This window comes from Pangasianodon hypophthalmus, chromosome 18 (assembly GCF_027358585.1).
Source record: "Pangasianodon hypophthalmus isolate fPanHyp1 chromosome 18, fPanHyp1.pri, whole genome shotgun sequence".
NCBI lineage: Eukaryota > Metazoa > Chordata > Actinopteri > Siluriformes > Pangasiidae > Pangasianodon > Pangasianodon hypophthalmus.
Genome location: NC_069727.1, coordinates 18,765,252 through 18,781,028, shown reverse-complemented (window position 1 = coordinate 18,781,028; position 15,777 = coordinate 18,765,252). Strand labels below are relative to the sequence as shown.

The 15,777-nt window shown below is 38.0% G+C and overlaps 1 protein-coding gene across 2 annotated transcripts in view; it reads left to right on the top strand.

Annotated features, from left to right (window-relative positions):
• tmem178bb (transmembrane protein 178Bb) overlaps positions 1-15,777 on the top strand; it is a 103,786-nt gene that overhangs the window by 50,788 nt on the left and 37,221 nt on the right. For both annotated transcript variants that reach the window (XM_026922583.3, XM_053241684.1), the window contains exon 3: positions 4,955-5,068. In XM_026922583.3, the coding sequence (XP_026778384.1) occupies positions 4,955-5,068 (114 nt within the window). The remainder of the gene's footprint in view (positions 1-4,954; positions 5,069-15,777) is intronic.

Here is a 15,777-nt window from a genome sequence, read left to right as displayed (position 1 = left end):
AGCATTGATCAGTCTTGTAATGTGAGTAGTATTCGATAACAAGCAAACTCAGAAATCAGCCAATAGGTTTTGTAACTGTATCCTCATTGATATGCACTTACTGAGGCACGGTACAACATGATCCTGTGACCTCTAAGCTGTTTCCATCCATAATGAGTCAGATGAACATTACATAGGAGCTTTTATTAAAAATGGAGAAGCAAATAAAAAGTCACCATACAGAGCATGCAAGAGAAGGTGTATACCCAAATTTCCAGGATAATTAATTCACCAGTTGTGGCTTTGAGGTATATTTCAGAATCCAATATGAAGGAAGCGTGCCAAATTATTTTCTTATTTGGTTGAGCAATCCCAATAGCTGTGAAAAATGCTAAATCAGTGTGAAAAATTACAAATCCTGTAGAATGTAGATGAAAATATTCTTTCGTGATAAGAAATAAGCATGGCTCACACCCAACCATGAAAATAATGATTGAAAAAAGCCTCAGCCATTAAGGCTTGAAGTGTGAGCTCCTGCTAATTTGCCAAATCTTTTCTGTGGATCAGTGTGAACAGGAACCAAAACAAGTACAAAACAACGTTGTTGGATTGCAATGGTTATACTGAAATGTGACACCATTTCTTGGTTGTTAAAAACTCTGAGCACAAACACACTGCTGGAACAAAAGCTACATGGAAAGAAGAGATTGTCTTTGGTCCAGTCTGCTGTGTAGTTCCTAGGACTAGTTCGTAAAAGTTATTATATATTATATATTATGCAAATTATAAAAATTGAAGTGGATGGAGCCAAATTGTCCCAAAGGCAATTGTTTAGAGTTTGAGTACACAAATAATCCTTCAAAAGTTCACTGTACACCTTACTGTCCAGGGGATATGCTTGTTTTTGTGTGTACAAACATGAATAGTACCCCCCCAAGTGGCCAATTTTGATTGCATCAGATAGTAGTGGGCCATACCAGAAACTACCATTCAAGTTTCATGACAATAGTTTAATGTTACCCCTGTCAAATGTCTACTGAAAACTGATTGGCTGATTATTCAATTCAATTCAATTCATTTTTATTTGTATGGCGCTTTTTACAAAGGTCATTGTCTCAAAGCAGCTTTACACAAACAAAAGTAAAGTGAAGTGTGTGTGTGTGCCGTCTCTGATGAGCAAGCAGGGCGACGGTGGCAAGGAAAAACTCCCTGAGATGGTGGCCCTGTTATTTAAGTACTCAAGTCTTCAAAAAACCACTTACAGATTAGCACACAGATGCAGTGTACCAAATTTCAGCTTACTGTTTCAGCTACCTGGAAACAGTTATTTGACCTTAGCCCCACCCCTTATGTATGGCCACGCCCCAAACTTTGCATATGATCTCAGAAATTTGCCCGGTACATGTTTTTCAAGTTTCATGTGAATCTATGCAAGTAATCATTAGTTATAGCTGTTTGAATAAATTAGGCTCCACCTCTTTAAGCTTGATTGGCATGTGGTGGCCATATTGTTTACAAATCTCCATATGTTTTTGATCATTATTAAGATTCACACTCTGATGAGTAGCTCGACACCAAATTTGTGAAGGTAAGCCAAAAATCCTAGGACAAATTTGAAGAAGGTTTAACATATACAAATTAACAAAAAATCTAAGTGGGCTGAGTGAAATAATTCATGAAGCTTTTTTGTTTGGAAAAACCCAAGGAATCAGTGAAAATTTTTTTTTTTTGTTTGTAGGACACAAGGTTCATGAGATATGGCCCAAAACGTAAACCACTATCAGGTCGATTGGACCCATTTCGCTTGCCTGCGTTCGGACACAGAGTACTACCTGTTCACCAAGTTTCACGTCTGTAAGACTTACTGTTTGGTGTGTGCGATTCGTTCCAGTGGCGACTCAGAATAATAATAATATTAAGAAGAAAAATCTTAACAGAAACAATAGGGTTCCAGGACCTTGGGTGCTTAGACCCCTAATTAAAATGAGCACATTAATATAAACCTGGGATTTGGATGATAGTCTGCACTGTTTTCAGAGCCGCTATTATAGAAAATGAATCAGCACCTTCTGATCAATCAAATTCAAGAATTCCGCAGTGCGGACTTTCTTAAAGTCTTTTTTGGCTGGTTTTTTTTTTTGCGCATCTTTTAGTTTCTCCCAGAACAACAGACATTTATCTAACATATCTAATCTGGCCTAATTGGGCTTTAATGACCCTTTAGCAGGAACAAGGACATAAACACTTGTAAGTGTCCAAAACAAACCCAGTCAGCAGTCGTGACCTAACACTGCTATCCCTGATGATCTGCCTTCGAGGTGTTCAGCCTTTACTGTCCTAACTCAGATTCCTCTGGCTCTTCTCCAGCTCAACTCAGACTTCCGGAAATCCATATAGTGAGGAGTAGGAATGGTTTACACTCTGTCCGGATCAGCTTTGCTCCACAAGGACAGGCGGTGAATGGGGTGATGTTTTAAAGAGAAAAGAGCTGTCTTACACACTGCCTGTAACATGAGATGTTGCAGAGCTCCCATTAGTGTAAGCCATATCTCTCACCAGCAAACATGATGGAGCTATTAGCATAATTGTAAATGGAATTTGAAAAATGGCAAACCTCTCAATTATAAATGTGTCCCCTGTTCATGTAGCACAGTAACATTTTATCAGTTTCAAAATATTTTTTCCTCTAAAGACCCATAATATGAAAAATGGCAATAGTTTTTGTTGCTATGTGATATCCATTTTCAAACCAGCGCATTAATTACTAATTAATCATTTTGGCACTGTTCCTCATACTCTTAAGCAGTGTTTGAAGACAGGCATGAAACACAGGCCAAATGTGTGGCCATGTAATTCACTATTCAGGGTGGAAGGAAGTGCTTGTGTCCAATCAGCAGAGTGTTATAATTAACAGGCAATGATATCTTAGAAGCAAATGACTCCTGGCACATACCCTAGTGAGGTTTCAGTAGATTATAATTATGTCTGTCAGCAGCCATGTTCTCTTTAGTGTGTGTGTGTGTGTGTGTGTGTGTGTTTAGTGTTTAGATCTTGGCTGGAGACCAAATTTCCCAACAAGGATAGGAATATCTGACAGTTTTGACCTTGTGGGGACATTTGGCTGGTTCCCATGAGGAAAACAGTTTTATTTATTTATTTATTTATTTATTTTTTTAGAAAAATTGCAGCTTTTAGAGCCAAAAGATTTCTGGTAAGACAAACTTTATTCACAAGGATAGTAAAACGAACGTGTGTGTGTGTGTGTGTGTGCGCACTTTGTGAGAAACAAAAAGGGCTAAATTTCATTGCAATTACAGGATAGTGTCAGATGTCCTCGCAATCATCTGTTCGTCATCAGAAATACAAAACACAGTGTTTTAACAGCTTTTATTTAAAAAAATCAGCCAAAATATTTCCTTTGGTTACTGAGGCTACTGTTAGCTTTAGAAGTGTAGCACTGAATAAATTAGCTAGAGAGTAATCGTTATGACAGTGAAAGGTCCTCACATCCTCATAAAGACAAAACAATATGTGGTGTGTGTGTGTGTGTGTGTGTGTGTGGTGCCCAGTAAGCACAGGGTATGCAGTTGCAGTTCTATACAAGCAGCAGACGCCTCAAAGGTGCTGCTCTAAAATGAAATCACTTTAGCCTTGAAGCAATATCTTTCTCTCCGTCTGTCTGTCTCCAAATCACAGGCAGTTACATGATTGAGTTTACAGTCGCTTAGAAGTCTGAGGCTGAAATTAAGCCACGTCTTGAGGTAGAGACGCTAAGAATCAGCCATGCGATGATGATGATATATCAAATATGCAATTGCCTTACTTTGTCCTAAAAAGAAGAGAAAATTAGTGGATGCATGCAGAACTTTTGAGTTCTGGTATTAAGCTTCTGAGAGCAGAAAGAAAGCAAGAAAGAGGCTGTTGTTTGCATTTTGGAAAAACACAGTGGGCCGCATTCAGAGTTGATCACTTAAGTCCAAAATTTACATCAATATGATGTTGCATAAAAGCAAGAGTCAATTTAAAAATGAAAAACATAGAGACTAATATGATGATATATGAATGAGAAGATGGTAAGCAGTGAAATAAACTAGTCTAGTATATTGCCAGTATTGCTAGTCCTAGTTGCAGTTATCATATGAATTTCTGCAAAATTTGGTTTAATTTAACGCATCCTTTAACACATTTAGTTTAATTTAGCCCATCCTATTATTTTTCTTTTTTTATTGCATGCCATCAGTTACTCATTCCCCCCAACTTAATGAAATCATAAGATGCTAAACTAGGTCATGAAATGTGTGGGATCTAGGATTATTTATCATGCTTTTAATTCACTATTGTGAGTTGAATGAATAAAATAGTGCCAGTAGTTTTGTTAATTCGATGTGCTCTCCTGTAAAGAAAATGTGCTGACAGTTTGAAGGTTAAAGTGACCAAGCACTCATCTGCTATGCTCACAGCTCACTTTAATTTAATTAATTAAAGATAACCAATGTCACTAATTAAAATATCATCTAATCCAATGTCCTCTGAAAAAAAAAGTTTTAATGGACTGTAAAGTGACCAAACTCCACCGCACACTTCTCACGCAGGGGTCTGAATAGCCTGTAATTACATCTGAGGTCAGAAAACCAACGTGCACAATTTGGTATTAACTCCTCACTATGCATGACACATGTCACTGAACTCTGAATGTGGCCCAGTATGATGAAACCCAAAGCCACGGCAGAAGCACTTGTCAAAACAGTGGCTTACACTTAAAGTGTAAGTTTATTTCTGTGAGTTTATAATCACTGGCTTTACTAAAGGAAAATTGTTTTTCTCTAACTCTTTAGCTCTATAGTTTAATGGTCTTGTGGTAACATTTACTGTGGGAATATACCCGATAGTGACTCTCTTATTTAAACTGAATTTAACCTGTCCAGTGTGGTTGGCTCTCAGGTGGTCTCAAAACTTCCTCTCTTTTTGGTACTAGGTTCCATTGCACGATGCTCCTATATCAAGTACCACTACTCCTCAGCCACGATACCCAAGAATCTGTCCTACAACATCACCAAGACCATCCGGCAAGATGAGTGGCACTCCTTGCGTGAGTATTCATTTATATTACAGTCGAGTGTAATATGTAATTCTAAAGCCTGAAAATGTTCATGAGAAACCTTAGAGGAAAAGTAATGAATGCTTTACGATTATGGGGAGATATAAAGCTACACCATTTATAGCTTTTTTATGATTTGTTGAAACCCAACACAATCACTCTGGCTGATTACACATCCTAAATATTTAAAGCCCTGTACAAAACCATGTACAGACAGTTTTGTTTTTCAAAGAAGGCTCGGGTATTAGGTGAAACAAGGCTAAAGCTTGTATTTAGACTGAAACTAACATACAACCACCAATTCTCAGTTTATCCATTAAATTATGTCATCTCTGCCCTGCTTGTTGAATAGGTAACATCCAAAAAAATAGGTAAGGAGCTGAGAGAACCACTGTGTAGTTGAATATAGTCTGGTAGTGAGTTCCCAGTAGATCCAACCCAACCAAGAAACAGCCATTTGTTGTTCCTTCTAAATAGGACACAAGTCTCAAGTCCCAAATATGCCTTACTAACCCATTTTTTCCCCCTGCAGCAAAAGCCCATACAGCTATTAAAAGTTTCCGCAGATTAAAACAGCAACAAACCCTCTTCTGTCATAAATCATCTCCAGAACTGCCTATGGACATCAGTAATTAAATGACAGCTATAAAGATTTATGCTATCTCTAAAGTATATACTTATATATATCGATCAGCCATAACATTAAAACCACTGATAGGTGGAGTGAATAACATTGATTATCTCATTACAATGGCACCTGTCAAGGGGTGGGATATATTAGGCAGCAAGTAAACAGTCAGTTCTTGAAGTTGATGTGTTGGAAGCAGGAAAATTGGGCAAGCGTAAGGATCTGAGTGACTTTGACAACGGCCAAACGACTGGATCACAGCATCTCCAAAACAGCAGGTCTTGTGGGGTGTTCCCGGTATGCAGTGGTGAGTACCTACCAAAAGAGGTTCAAGGAAGGACAACCGGTGAACTGGAGACAGGGTCATGGGCTCCCAAGGCTCACTGATGCATGTGGGGAGTGAAGGCTAGTCCGTCTGGTCTGATCCCACAGAAAAGCCACTGTAGAACAAACTGCTGAAAAGCTGGCGGAGGCAGTGTGATGCTCTGGGAAATGTTCTGATGGGAAACCTTGGGTCCTGGCATTCATGTGGATGTTACTTTGACACGTACCAGCTACCTAAACATTGTTGTAGACCAAGTACACCCCTTCATGGCAACGGTATTCCCTAATGGCAGTGACCTCTTTCAGCAGGATAATGCACCCTGCCACACTGCAAACATATTTCAGGAATGGTTTGAGGAACATGACAAAGAATTCAAGGTGTTGACTTGGCCTCCGAATTCCCCAGATCTCAATCCGATCCAGCATCTGTGGGATGTCTGATCCATGGAGGCCCCACCTCACAACTTACAGGACTTAACTGATCTGCTGTTAATGTCTTGATGCCAGATACCACACACACCTTCAGAGGTCTTGTGGAGTCCATGCCTCAAAGGGTCAGAGCTGTTTTGGTGGCACCTGGTGGGACCTACACAATATTAGGCAGGTGGTTTTAATGTTATGGCTGATAGGTAAGGCTGATAATATAGGTATAATATATATATATATATATATATATATATATATATATATATATATATATATATATATATATATATATATATATATATATATATATTGTGTGAAAGATATACAGTCAGGTCCATAAATATTGGGACAGTGACACAGTTTTGGTAATTTTGCCTCTGTACACCACCACAGTGGATTTGAAATGAAGCAGTCAAGATGTGACTGAAGTGTAGACTTTCAGCTTTAATTCAAGGGGTTTAACAAAAATATTGCATTAACTGTTTAGGAATTACAGCCATTTTTTACAGAGTTCCTCCATTTTCACAGGCTCAAAAGTAAAGGGACAATTGACTGATAAGCAGTTTCATGGCCAGCTGTGGCCTGTTTCCTCCTTATATCATGACAAATTAAGGGGATAAAAGGTCTGGAGCTGATTCCAAGTGTTGAAAAACCAAAACAGACCTATCAGAGAGATAGCAGAAACTGTAGGAGAGGCCAAATCAACAACTTGGTACATTCTTAAAAAGAAGGAATGCACTGGCGAGCTCAGCAACACCAAAAGGCCTGTGAGACCACAGAAAACAACTAAAGTGGATGATTGCAGAATTCTTTTCTTATTGAAGAACAACCCCTTCACAACATCTAGCCAAGCCAGGAACACTCTGGAGGAGGTAGGCCTATCATTGTCAAAGTCTACAATCAAAAGCCACCTTCATGAATGTAAATACAGACGGTTTACCTCAAGATGCAAACTGCTGGTAACACTCAAGAACACAAAGGCCAGATTAGACTTTGCTAAAAAACCTCTAAAAAAAGCCTGACCAGTTCTGATGCAAGATTAACTTGTACCAGAATGATGGGAAGAGAAAAGTATGGAGAAGGAAAGGAAGGGCTCATGATCCAAAGCATACCACATCATCCGTCAAACATGTGGAGGCAGTGTTATGGCATGGGCATGTTTGGCTGCCAATGGAACTGGGTCACTGGGGTTTATTGATAATGTGACTGTTGATAGAAGTAGCAGGATGAATTCTGAAGTGTACAGAGCTACTTTCTGCTCAGATTCAGTCAAATGCTGCAAAAACTGATAGGACAGCGCTTCACAGTACAGATGGATAACAACCCAAAACATACTGTGAAAGCAGCCCAAGAGCTTGGAAATTAAATGTTCTTAAATGGCCGAGTCAGTCACCTGACCTCAACCCAACTGAGCTGCTTTTTACTTACTGAAGACAAATCTGAAGGCAGAACGACCCACAAACAAGCAGCAACTGAAGATGGCTGCAGTAAAGACCTGGCAAATCATCTCAAGGGAGGAAACTTAGCATTTGGTGATGTCCATGGGGTCCAGACTTCAGGTAGTCATTGACTGCAAAGGATTTACCTCCAAGTAATAAAAATAATCCTAATATTTATGATTATATTAGTTTGTCCCATTACTTTTGAGCCTGTGAAAAAAATGGCTGTAATTCCTAAACGGTTAATGCAATTAATCCACTGTGGTGGTGTACAGAGGCAAAATTACCAAAACTGTGTCACTGTCCCAATATTTATGGACCTGACTGTAGTTTACCTGGGAAGGGCAGAAGGCACATATATCATATAAATCTCAGATATTATCTCTATCCAAAGCAGAGACTTATGAATACCGCCCACTTAACCTGCTTGCTCAGTTTATCCCTTAAATTACATCCCATTTTCTTAAATAAGATCATAAACGAATCAAAATATACATGTCCACTGTGTAACAAATCAATATATTACTAAATAAACATATATAAATTTAAAAATGTGTCACCTAATCAAAGTTGAGCTTACAGACTTGTCCTACTACAGCATCGAAGAATGGAAAAATCCGGAATAATGTTAATTCATTATCAATACAATACAGCAATCTTAATAATCCACATACAAAGAACAGGACCCAGGTTCTCCTCTGAATAAGTCAGCATTTTTAGCCCCACCTTGGGTCATCACTTAAAAAATGATTACGGAGTAAAAGTACATTTAAGTCTTCTTGGAGAAACCAGTCCACTGGTATGTCAGAAATCCTCTTATAGAGTAAACTTGTGGTTGGGAGCAACCTGGCGGCAGGAATAACGGAGACAGCGGATGGGCACGATAACGCAAGGCCTCAAACTGTCAGACAGTTACACTCCAGTGAGCCACGAAGATCAGCCTCTATCCGGTGACAGAGCCTGTAGCCTCCTTTAACCTCAGAGCCTGTAGCAGCTCTTTCTCTAACCCTCTTAAAGCTGCCGTTCCCACATTCAAAAAACATTTCATACTCACTGCACTATTTTTCGAGTGGTATGGCGGTAAAAGTACTGAGAAATTATACTTATGTGAAACAATACATAATGTGTCAAAAAAAATTACTCGTTTACAAGTGAAGGTATCCAGTCTAAAAAAAATGCTACTTTTAAATGTACTCAATTATTGAGAGTAAAAAGTAAATGTGTTTAACTGTTAGATTATTTTTGTTTTAAAGCAGTTATGCTTTTTTTGCCTCAAAACATCCTGCAATCTCTACATTTGCTGGTCATATGCATGATTAATGCTATATAGTCTTCTAATGTATTAATCAGAAGTGAAATATCATGTAAATAACCAATATTTACCATTAGCTAGAATTTGCCTTGCTGCTACTGGAGTTGATGCTAGTCATTAGCAAAGAAAACAGGCTAGCGTAGTTAAATATAGCCAGTTAATGTTAGCAAATTTGCAAAACTTACATTAATATGCTTTTTCAAATTAAATAGAGATCATGCCTTCTAGGGAGGCAATTTTATACAAGTCTTTGCTTACGCCAGCATATTGTATAATTTTTACCTAAGTAGAGCCAGGAGCGCTCATCCTCAATTGGCATGATTTTCTCTTCTCGTTCTCATTTCGTGCTTGGCAGAGTCTGACTGAATGAGTGTATCATGTTCAGGGTCGTTCCATGCAGTATAGATTTTGGTCACCTCAGCACTTGTGCAGCCACTCATACCTATTAGGGAATAGGGATTTTTTTTTTTAGTCTCTCTTCAGATTAAACCTGTACCAAGACAAAACAGCCAAGTGCAGCTCAGTTCTATTTTCATGGTCAGAAATGAATGCTCCAGTGCCAGAATTGAATAAAGCAGCAGAACAGAGGTTGTGAAATTCAAAATTAATAGTTTAAATCCATGTTGATCCAGAATTGTTTTAATGTCAAACCTCTGGTGTGTCCCATTTCATACAACCCAGTTTTGTGGATGTGTACTATTTATTTCACCCCACTTCAATAGAAATAGGCCACCTCACCCAACTGTTAATTAAATTCAACTGATTAACTTCATTTATCTCTAATAAATAAAAGCATTTATCACAGTTGTGACTACTAAACATGAATGAACAGAGGTTGATGCATTATTAGTTTTTATACATGTAAGTACAAGGGAATTAGAGAAGTTAATTGGATATCACAAAACCTCTTAGATCATTTTCAAGGTCTCTTTTGATCATATCTTACGAATCAAAATCTGCACGAGCAGTCTTTTTTTTAACATAACTTTTTTTTTAACATAAAGTGGGCCATATTCAGAGTTGGTGACTTAAGTCCAAAAGTTATGTCAATATTTATGCGGAACAGTTACGGAAAGTTACTGGTATTCAAACTCGGGGTACACAAGTGGCTTAAGCCAATTTTCTGGGCATCCTATTCAGAATATACATACTACTTATGTGCAGTTCCCTCCTTCTCAGGTTGCCAGATTTTTCTCGAATAACGGTGTCAGATACAGGAATTTAATTCCAAAAACAACTACAGGATAGAAGATGCGGACTGAAGAAACTGTTAGCAGTGAAGCTCCATTCGTTGGAGTTTTTTCAACTGCTGTCAATGAGCAGTAGCCTACTCTTACTATGCATTTACAGTTTGCATCCATTTACATTTAACCTACCTACTGTAAAAATGTTGAGGTAGGAAGACTTTGAGGAGGTCGTTTATTTCCAAAATGGCCCATAGCTGAATTATATAGCTGAATAGCTGAACCAACATACATACAGTCAAAGAATTTCAGCACAAAGAATGAGTGAGATCAGGAGCATAAGAGATCATGCCAGGTGAAAATCTGTGGTGTCAATACAGCAACTTACTTTTACTTGACTGTACTGTGTATAGCAAACAAAAGAGATTTTCATTTCCACACTAACGTTTTAGTTTTGGAAACTTATTACCATCTGCCTAAAATTAATTGGAAGGGAAGACCCACAGGGACCTCTTAGCCTGATATCAGCCGAGTAAGTGAACTGAATTAATGCTAGATAATTTAGGTTTGTATGTATTGAGATATTTTGTGTTTGATTTATAATTCCTTATTTGTTCATTTCTTTCAGCCTGTAGACCATAGTCTTTTTTGCTCCTCTGATGAACACAATTAGCTTCAACCTCATCTCATGGGAAATCTTTGAATTTGAGCAAACAGATGCAATGTTGGATTATGTTCAATTTCAAATGTAGCTGTAAGAAAAGGTCCAAATGTTAACCGCACCCCAAGCCCTATCCTTAAGCTTTTCATGCACATTCATTCACACAAATTATAACAAGAATTGTCTGTGTCTTTTAACTTGAGTTATTTGTTCAGTTGCATTTTTGGCCCAAATGTCGAACCTCATCATGTAGCGATCTAATGCAGAAAATACAGCTTGAGTAATGTAAAAATAGCAAATTGTTGATATTTGTGTTTTTATTAATATGCTTGTATGTTCATGTTTAGAAAACACTGGAAATCTTCTGTTCTGACTGAATAGGCCAAACAGGACTCATTGAACTCACTGATTCATCTGATCCGCTGTATGTGAGAGGATTGAATCATGGCCATGACTCATACACTGATTCACTGAACGTGAGAGGATTTGATGTCATACTGTATATACAGTCAGGTCCATAAGTATTTGGACGGTGACACAATTTTGGTGTTTTTGCTTCTGTACACTGCTACAATGGATTTGAAATGAAGCAGTCACAATGTGATTGAAGCGTAGACTTTCAGCTTTAATTCAAGAGGTTTAACAAAAATATTGCATTAACCGTTTAGGAATTACAGCCATTTTTCTTTACAGTGTCCCTCCATTTTCACAGGCTCAAAAGTAATGGGACAATTGACTGATAAGCAGTTTCTTGCCCAGGTGTGGCCTGTTTCCTCCTTATTTCATGACAAATTAAGGAGATAAAAGGTCTGGAGTTGATTGAGTGTTGAATTGGCATTTGTTAGCTGTTCATGGGAACTCTCAATATGCGGTCCAAAGAGGTGTTGATGCAGGTGAAGGAGGCCGTCATTAGGCTGAAAAAACAAAACAGACCTATCAGAGAGATAACAGAAACTGTAGGAGAGGCCAAATCAACAATCTGGTACATTCTTAAAAAGAAGGAATACAGTGGCAAGCTCAGAAACACCAAAAGGCCTGGAAGACCATGGAAGACAACTAAAGTTGATGAATCATGTATATTATGTATCAAACATGTAGTCACTGCTAGCACACATAAAAAAATACTATTATTTTGCATTGGTCATATTTTGACCCCTGGTTCCTATCACAAAACCTGTGAAGTCTGAGAGAGTGATCAGATTGTTCAATTGTCTAAAATGTGTTTTATAGAACCCTCAGTTAGAGAATAGAGATGCATACTTCGACCCTCACAGTGGAAGGTCAGTCTCGGAGTAAAGCTAGCATTAAGCTGAGATGTTTAATGTCCTTATTACCAGCAATGCTGACATGCCGTTCTTCATCCAAACAGACGATACTGCCATGACGGATGAGCTGTCATGTGACGGCAGAACCTGAATGGAAAAAATAAAGACCAAATAAACAAAAGTTACCACTTTTTTAGAGAGTGCCACACTTCTGAGTGCAAAATCAATGACCCAGAGGGTGAGGGGTTCAAAAAGTGTAGGTAAAAAAGACACAAGGTTGAGAAGCTCTCTAAGTTAGAAATCAAGGATGAAGAGAAAAGAGAGAGACCGAGAACTCAAGATTGACAGAGCGGCATTAGAGCATATACAATTGTTTACAAAAAGGCCCACAGAAGCCTCAGCCAGAATATGTGGCATTGTCTTACACAAAGTCTGGTCACTTCTGAACTGTTCTTGTTCTTATTTGGGTGACAGGCTCAAACTCGACTTTCATGAAGAGCGTGAAATTGCCCGATGGCTTATTTGAACTATTCCCACAATACATTTCTACAGACTCTCGAGTGGCATCAGGCAAACTTCAAAGTCTTCGACATGTACACAGAACTCATTTGTAGCTGTCTGTCAAACTACTAGAAGCAGGTTCAGTGCTGATAAAGTCGCAAATAAAGCCGCTTTTTCTATTACAGCCAAATATAAAAGCAAAACGTTAGAATAAATTCTATCTTTATGCATGCACATGCCTATGTCTTTTGTTTGCACAAAGCTGGTATAAATTCATTGGAACCCAATTAATGCTGGGGATTTTTTCCTCTTTTTCTCTTGGTCTCTGAGGGAAGAGGCCTAAATATTGCTGTTTAAGGATTTTCCAAAATCAAAGGAAGTGCACAAAACAAGCTGTCAATAATATGACGGCGAACAACTAGGCATAATGTTTAAAGCTGTCAGTGTAAACTAATTATTCCCCTGAAAGTTAAATTCCTCACATCTCAGCATCCTGATCACAAGAACATTACAATGTCAGTTGTCAACTTGTATACTAGTCAATTATGATTTATAGATTTGAACATTTGAATGGATTTAACATTCTAATGCCTAAATTTCCCATTTTGCAGTATACACCAGAGACAATTGATGAAGGTCATTACTATGTCAATTTAGGATTCTCACATCATACTCCAAAAACAAGAGTGAGAATATTTGCATGAGTGCCCAGTCTCTTAAAACATATGCCATTTTCCCACTTGAATTCATTTTGGTGTCCAATTCTGGGCTCATTTTGGGGAGATCATATTTGCCGGTTTGCATTCATATAGAATTCCTTCCCAACCATGAATTGATTGCACAATTCGTCACTTTTGTGCATGCAGATTTGCAAAAGGCAGGCATTAGATTTGCTGCTTTGTTATTATTTTCCTTTAGTACTAACATTTAAGTAGTGAAGAGCAGCGCTTTTTGGATGCAGGAATTCATGCAAACAAAGAGCCAGTTCCATATAAATTTCATGTTCTCAATGCAAACAATTGCGCCAAAACGGTGAGCTAATTACAGTGCTCTAGTCCTCTGAAAGTCTGTTTTTTTATATCAATAAGGAATTCCATCTCCTCTGCTGATCATAACATCCCTTTCCCTGTAATAATGAAACTTGTAACAGGAAGTAATGAGACAAGTTGGACCAATCATCTTACATGCAGCACTGACAGCGGACAGCTTCCATATCTGATGCAAACTGAACCACTGGTCACTTGAAGTGAATGTCAGACCGCAGTTTTCAAGAGGACCAAGTATCAGTTCTCTGGACCGCTCCGAGGCTTGAAAACAGCTTTCATACCTCACCAAATGTACCAATTCCTTTGGACAAATGGCCCCGTGTCTGTAAAAAAGACCTAAAACTTACCAGATGCTGTCTTAAAAATGCAAAAATATTTGCTTCATCAAGCCCGGTTGTGGGAGGAAGTGTAGCGGAGAATGAGCGGGTAATAAGTGACTGGTCACACCTGTGGGTGGTTAATAATTACATGTATTTATAGGCCTGTTTGTGTTGCAGTGTGGATCTTTTGACCCACAAAAGATGGCCAATGCCATAGAAAAGCTGATAATGACTTCTGATCATTTTATGTGCTTTTTTTTGGTCAGTACTGATTGAGTGGGTCAGTAGAAGACCTGAAAATCACTCAAGAAAAAGAAATTTAAAAACTTCTCTCTGAAGCCTGCCTCCAGTGTCTTCATTCCACTTACTGCCTACCAGTTTTGCAACGAAGTGTTTATACTATTAGCAAGTTTCCTGCTACTGTGTGCTTCAGTGTGGTTTATAAACAGGACATATTTGACTTCTGGTTATACAAAATTTATCTACAGCTCCCAAATTAGGTGCCAAGTTAAATGATTGCACCCAAAGAGAAGAAAGAAGGACCACTTTATTTTAGTTACGTAATGACTTTCACCTACTAAAAAGATTTAGAGATGTGAGCAGAACTAAAGTCACATAGCTATACCAAAACTGAGATGGGGGTTAGAGGAATGGGCCATACAGGGCTAAACAAACACACAGCAGTACAGTAATAATGGAAATATAAACCGTCCAAACATGGATCTTCAAAGGACAGTAAGCCATATAGCAGTTTTTGTGGCTTGTTTAGTAGTGGTATTGTACATGAAGGCAACTGTATTCAATGTACCACAAAGTGTGTAACAATTTCAGTATGTGGTGTCTATGAAAACTAGACATCTGTGTGCATCATGCCAGTGCAGTCTGAGTGGAGGAATTTGCTTATTAATTCTAAAAGTTGAGGATTGAGAGCTTATTATATTTAAGGGTTGATGCAGCGTACATTTAAAAAGACCATGTAAGAGATTATATGAGCTAGAAATAAAATCCCAGGTATAAGACTGAGCCCAAACAGGATTATTTTCTGTCTCCTACATCGTTAATCTACGGCCTCGTACAAATGAATAAATTCTTCATGACCAGTCAGTGAAAAAGTAAAGTTTTGCTTTCCCAGTGTCTTATAATGCTTAACATATATTTTCCATATATAACCACCAACACAATGAACAGGCTAGCATACATTCACAGGCAACACAAAGAGTCACAAATGGAATAAGATTATTGCTTATAGCCTTATAATTATTGCTACTGCTTATCAGCAGTTTAGACATTAAATTTGTGTTCTTTAACCAAAATATGAGATGCCAAGCAAACTTTATTTCAGCTTAATTAGAGATTAATTTGGCATGAGGAATTGCCTTTTAAGATAAAAAAATGTATTTTTCTAATGTAGAATATTTTGTTTAGTAAGTAGAACTTTTTTTTTAGATTGAATGCATTTGAATCTGTTAAAAAGCAACCTCAAAAAGCATATCAAACCTGAATGTTTGACAGGACAACTAAAGCTTTTTTGATAGTTAAACACCGTATAGAACTGCCACAATAAAATTCCAACATTTAAACCTAGTAAGCTAGG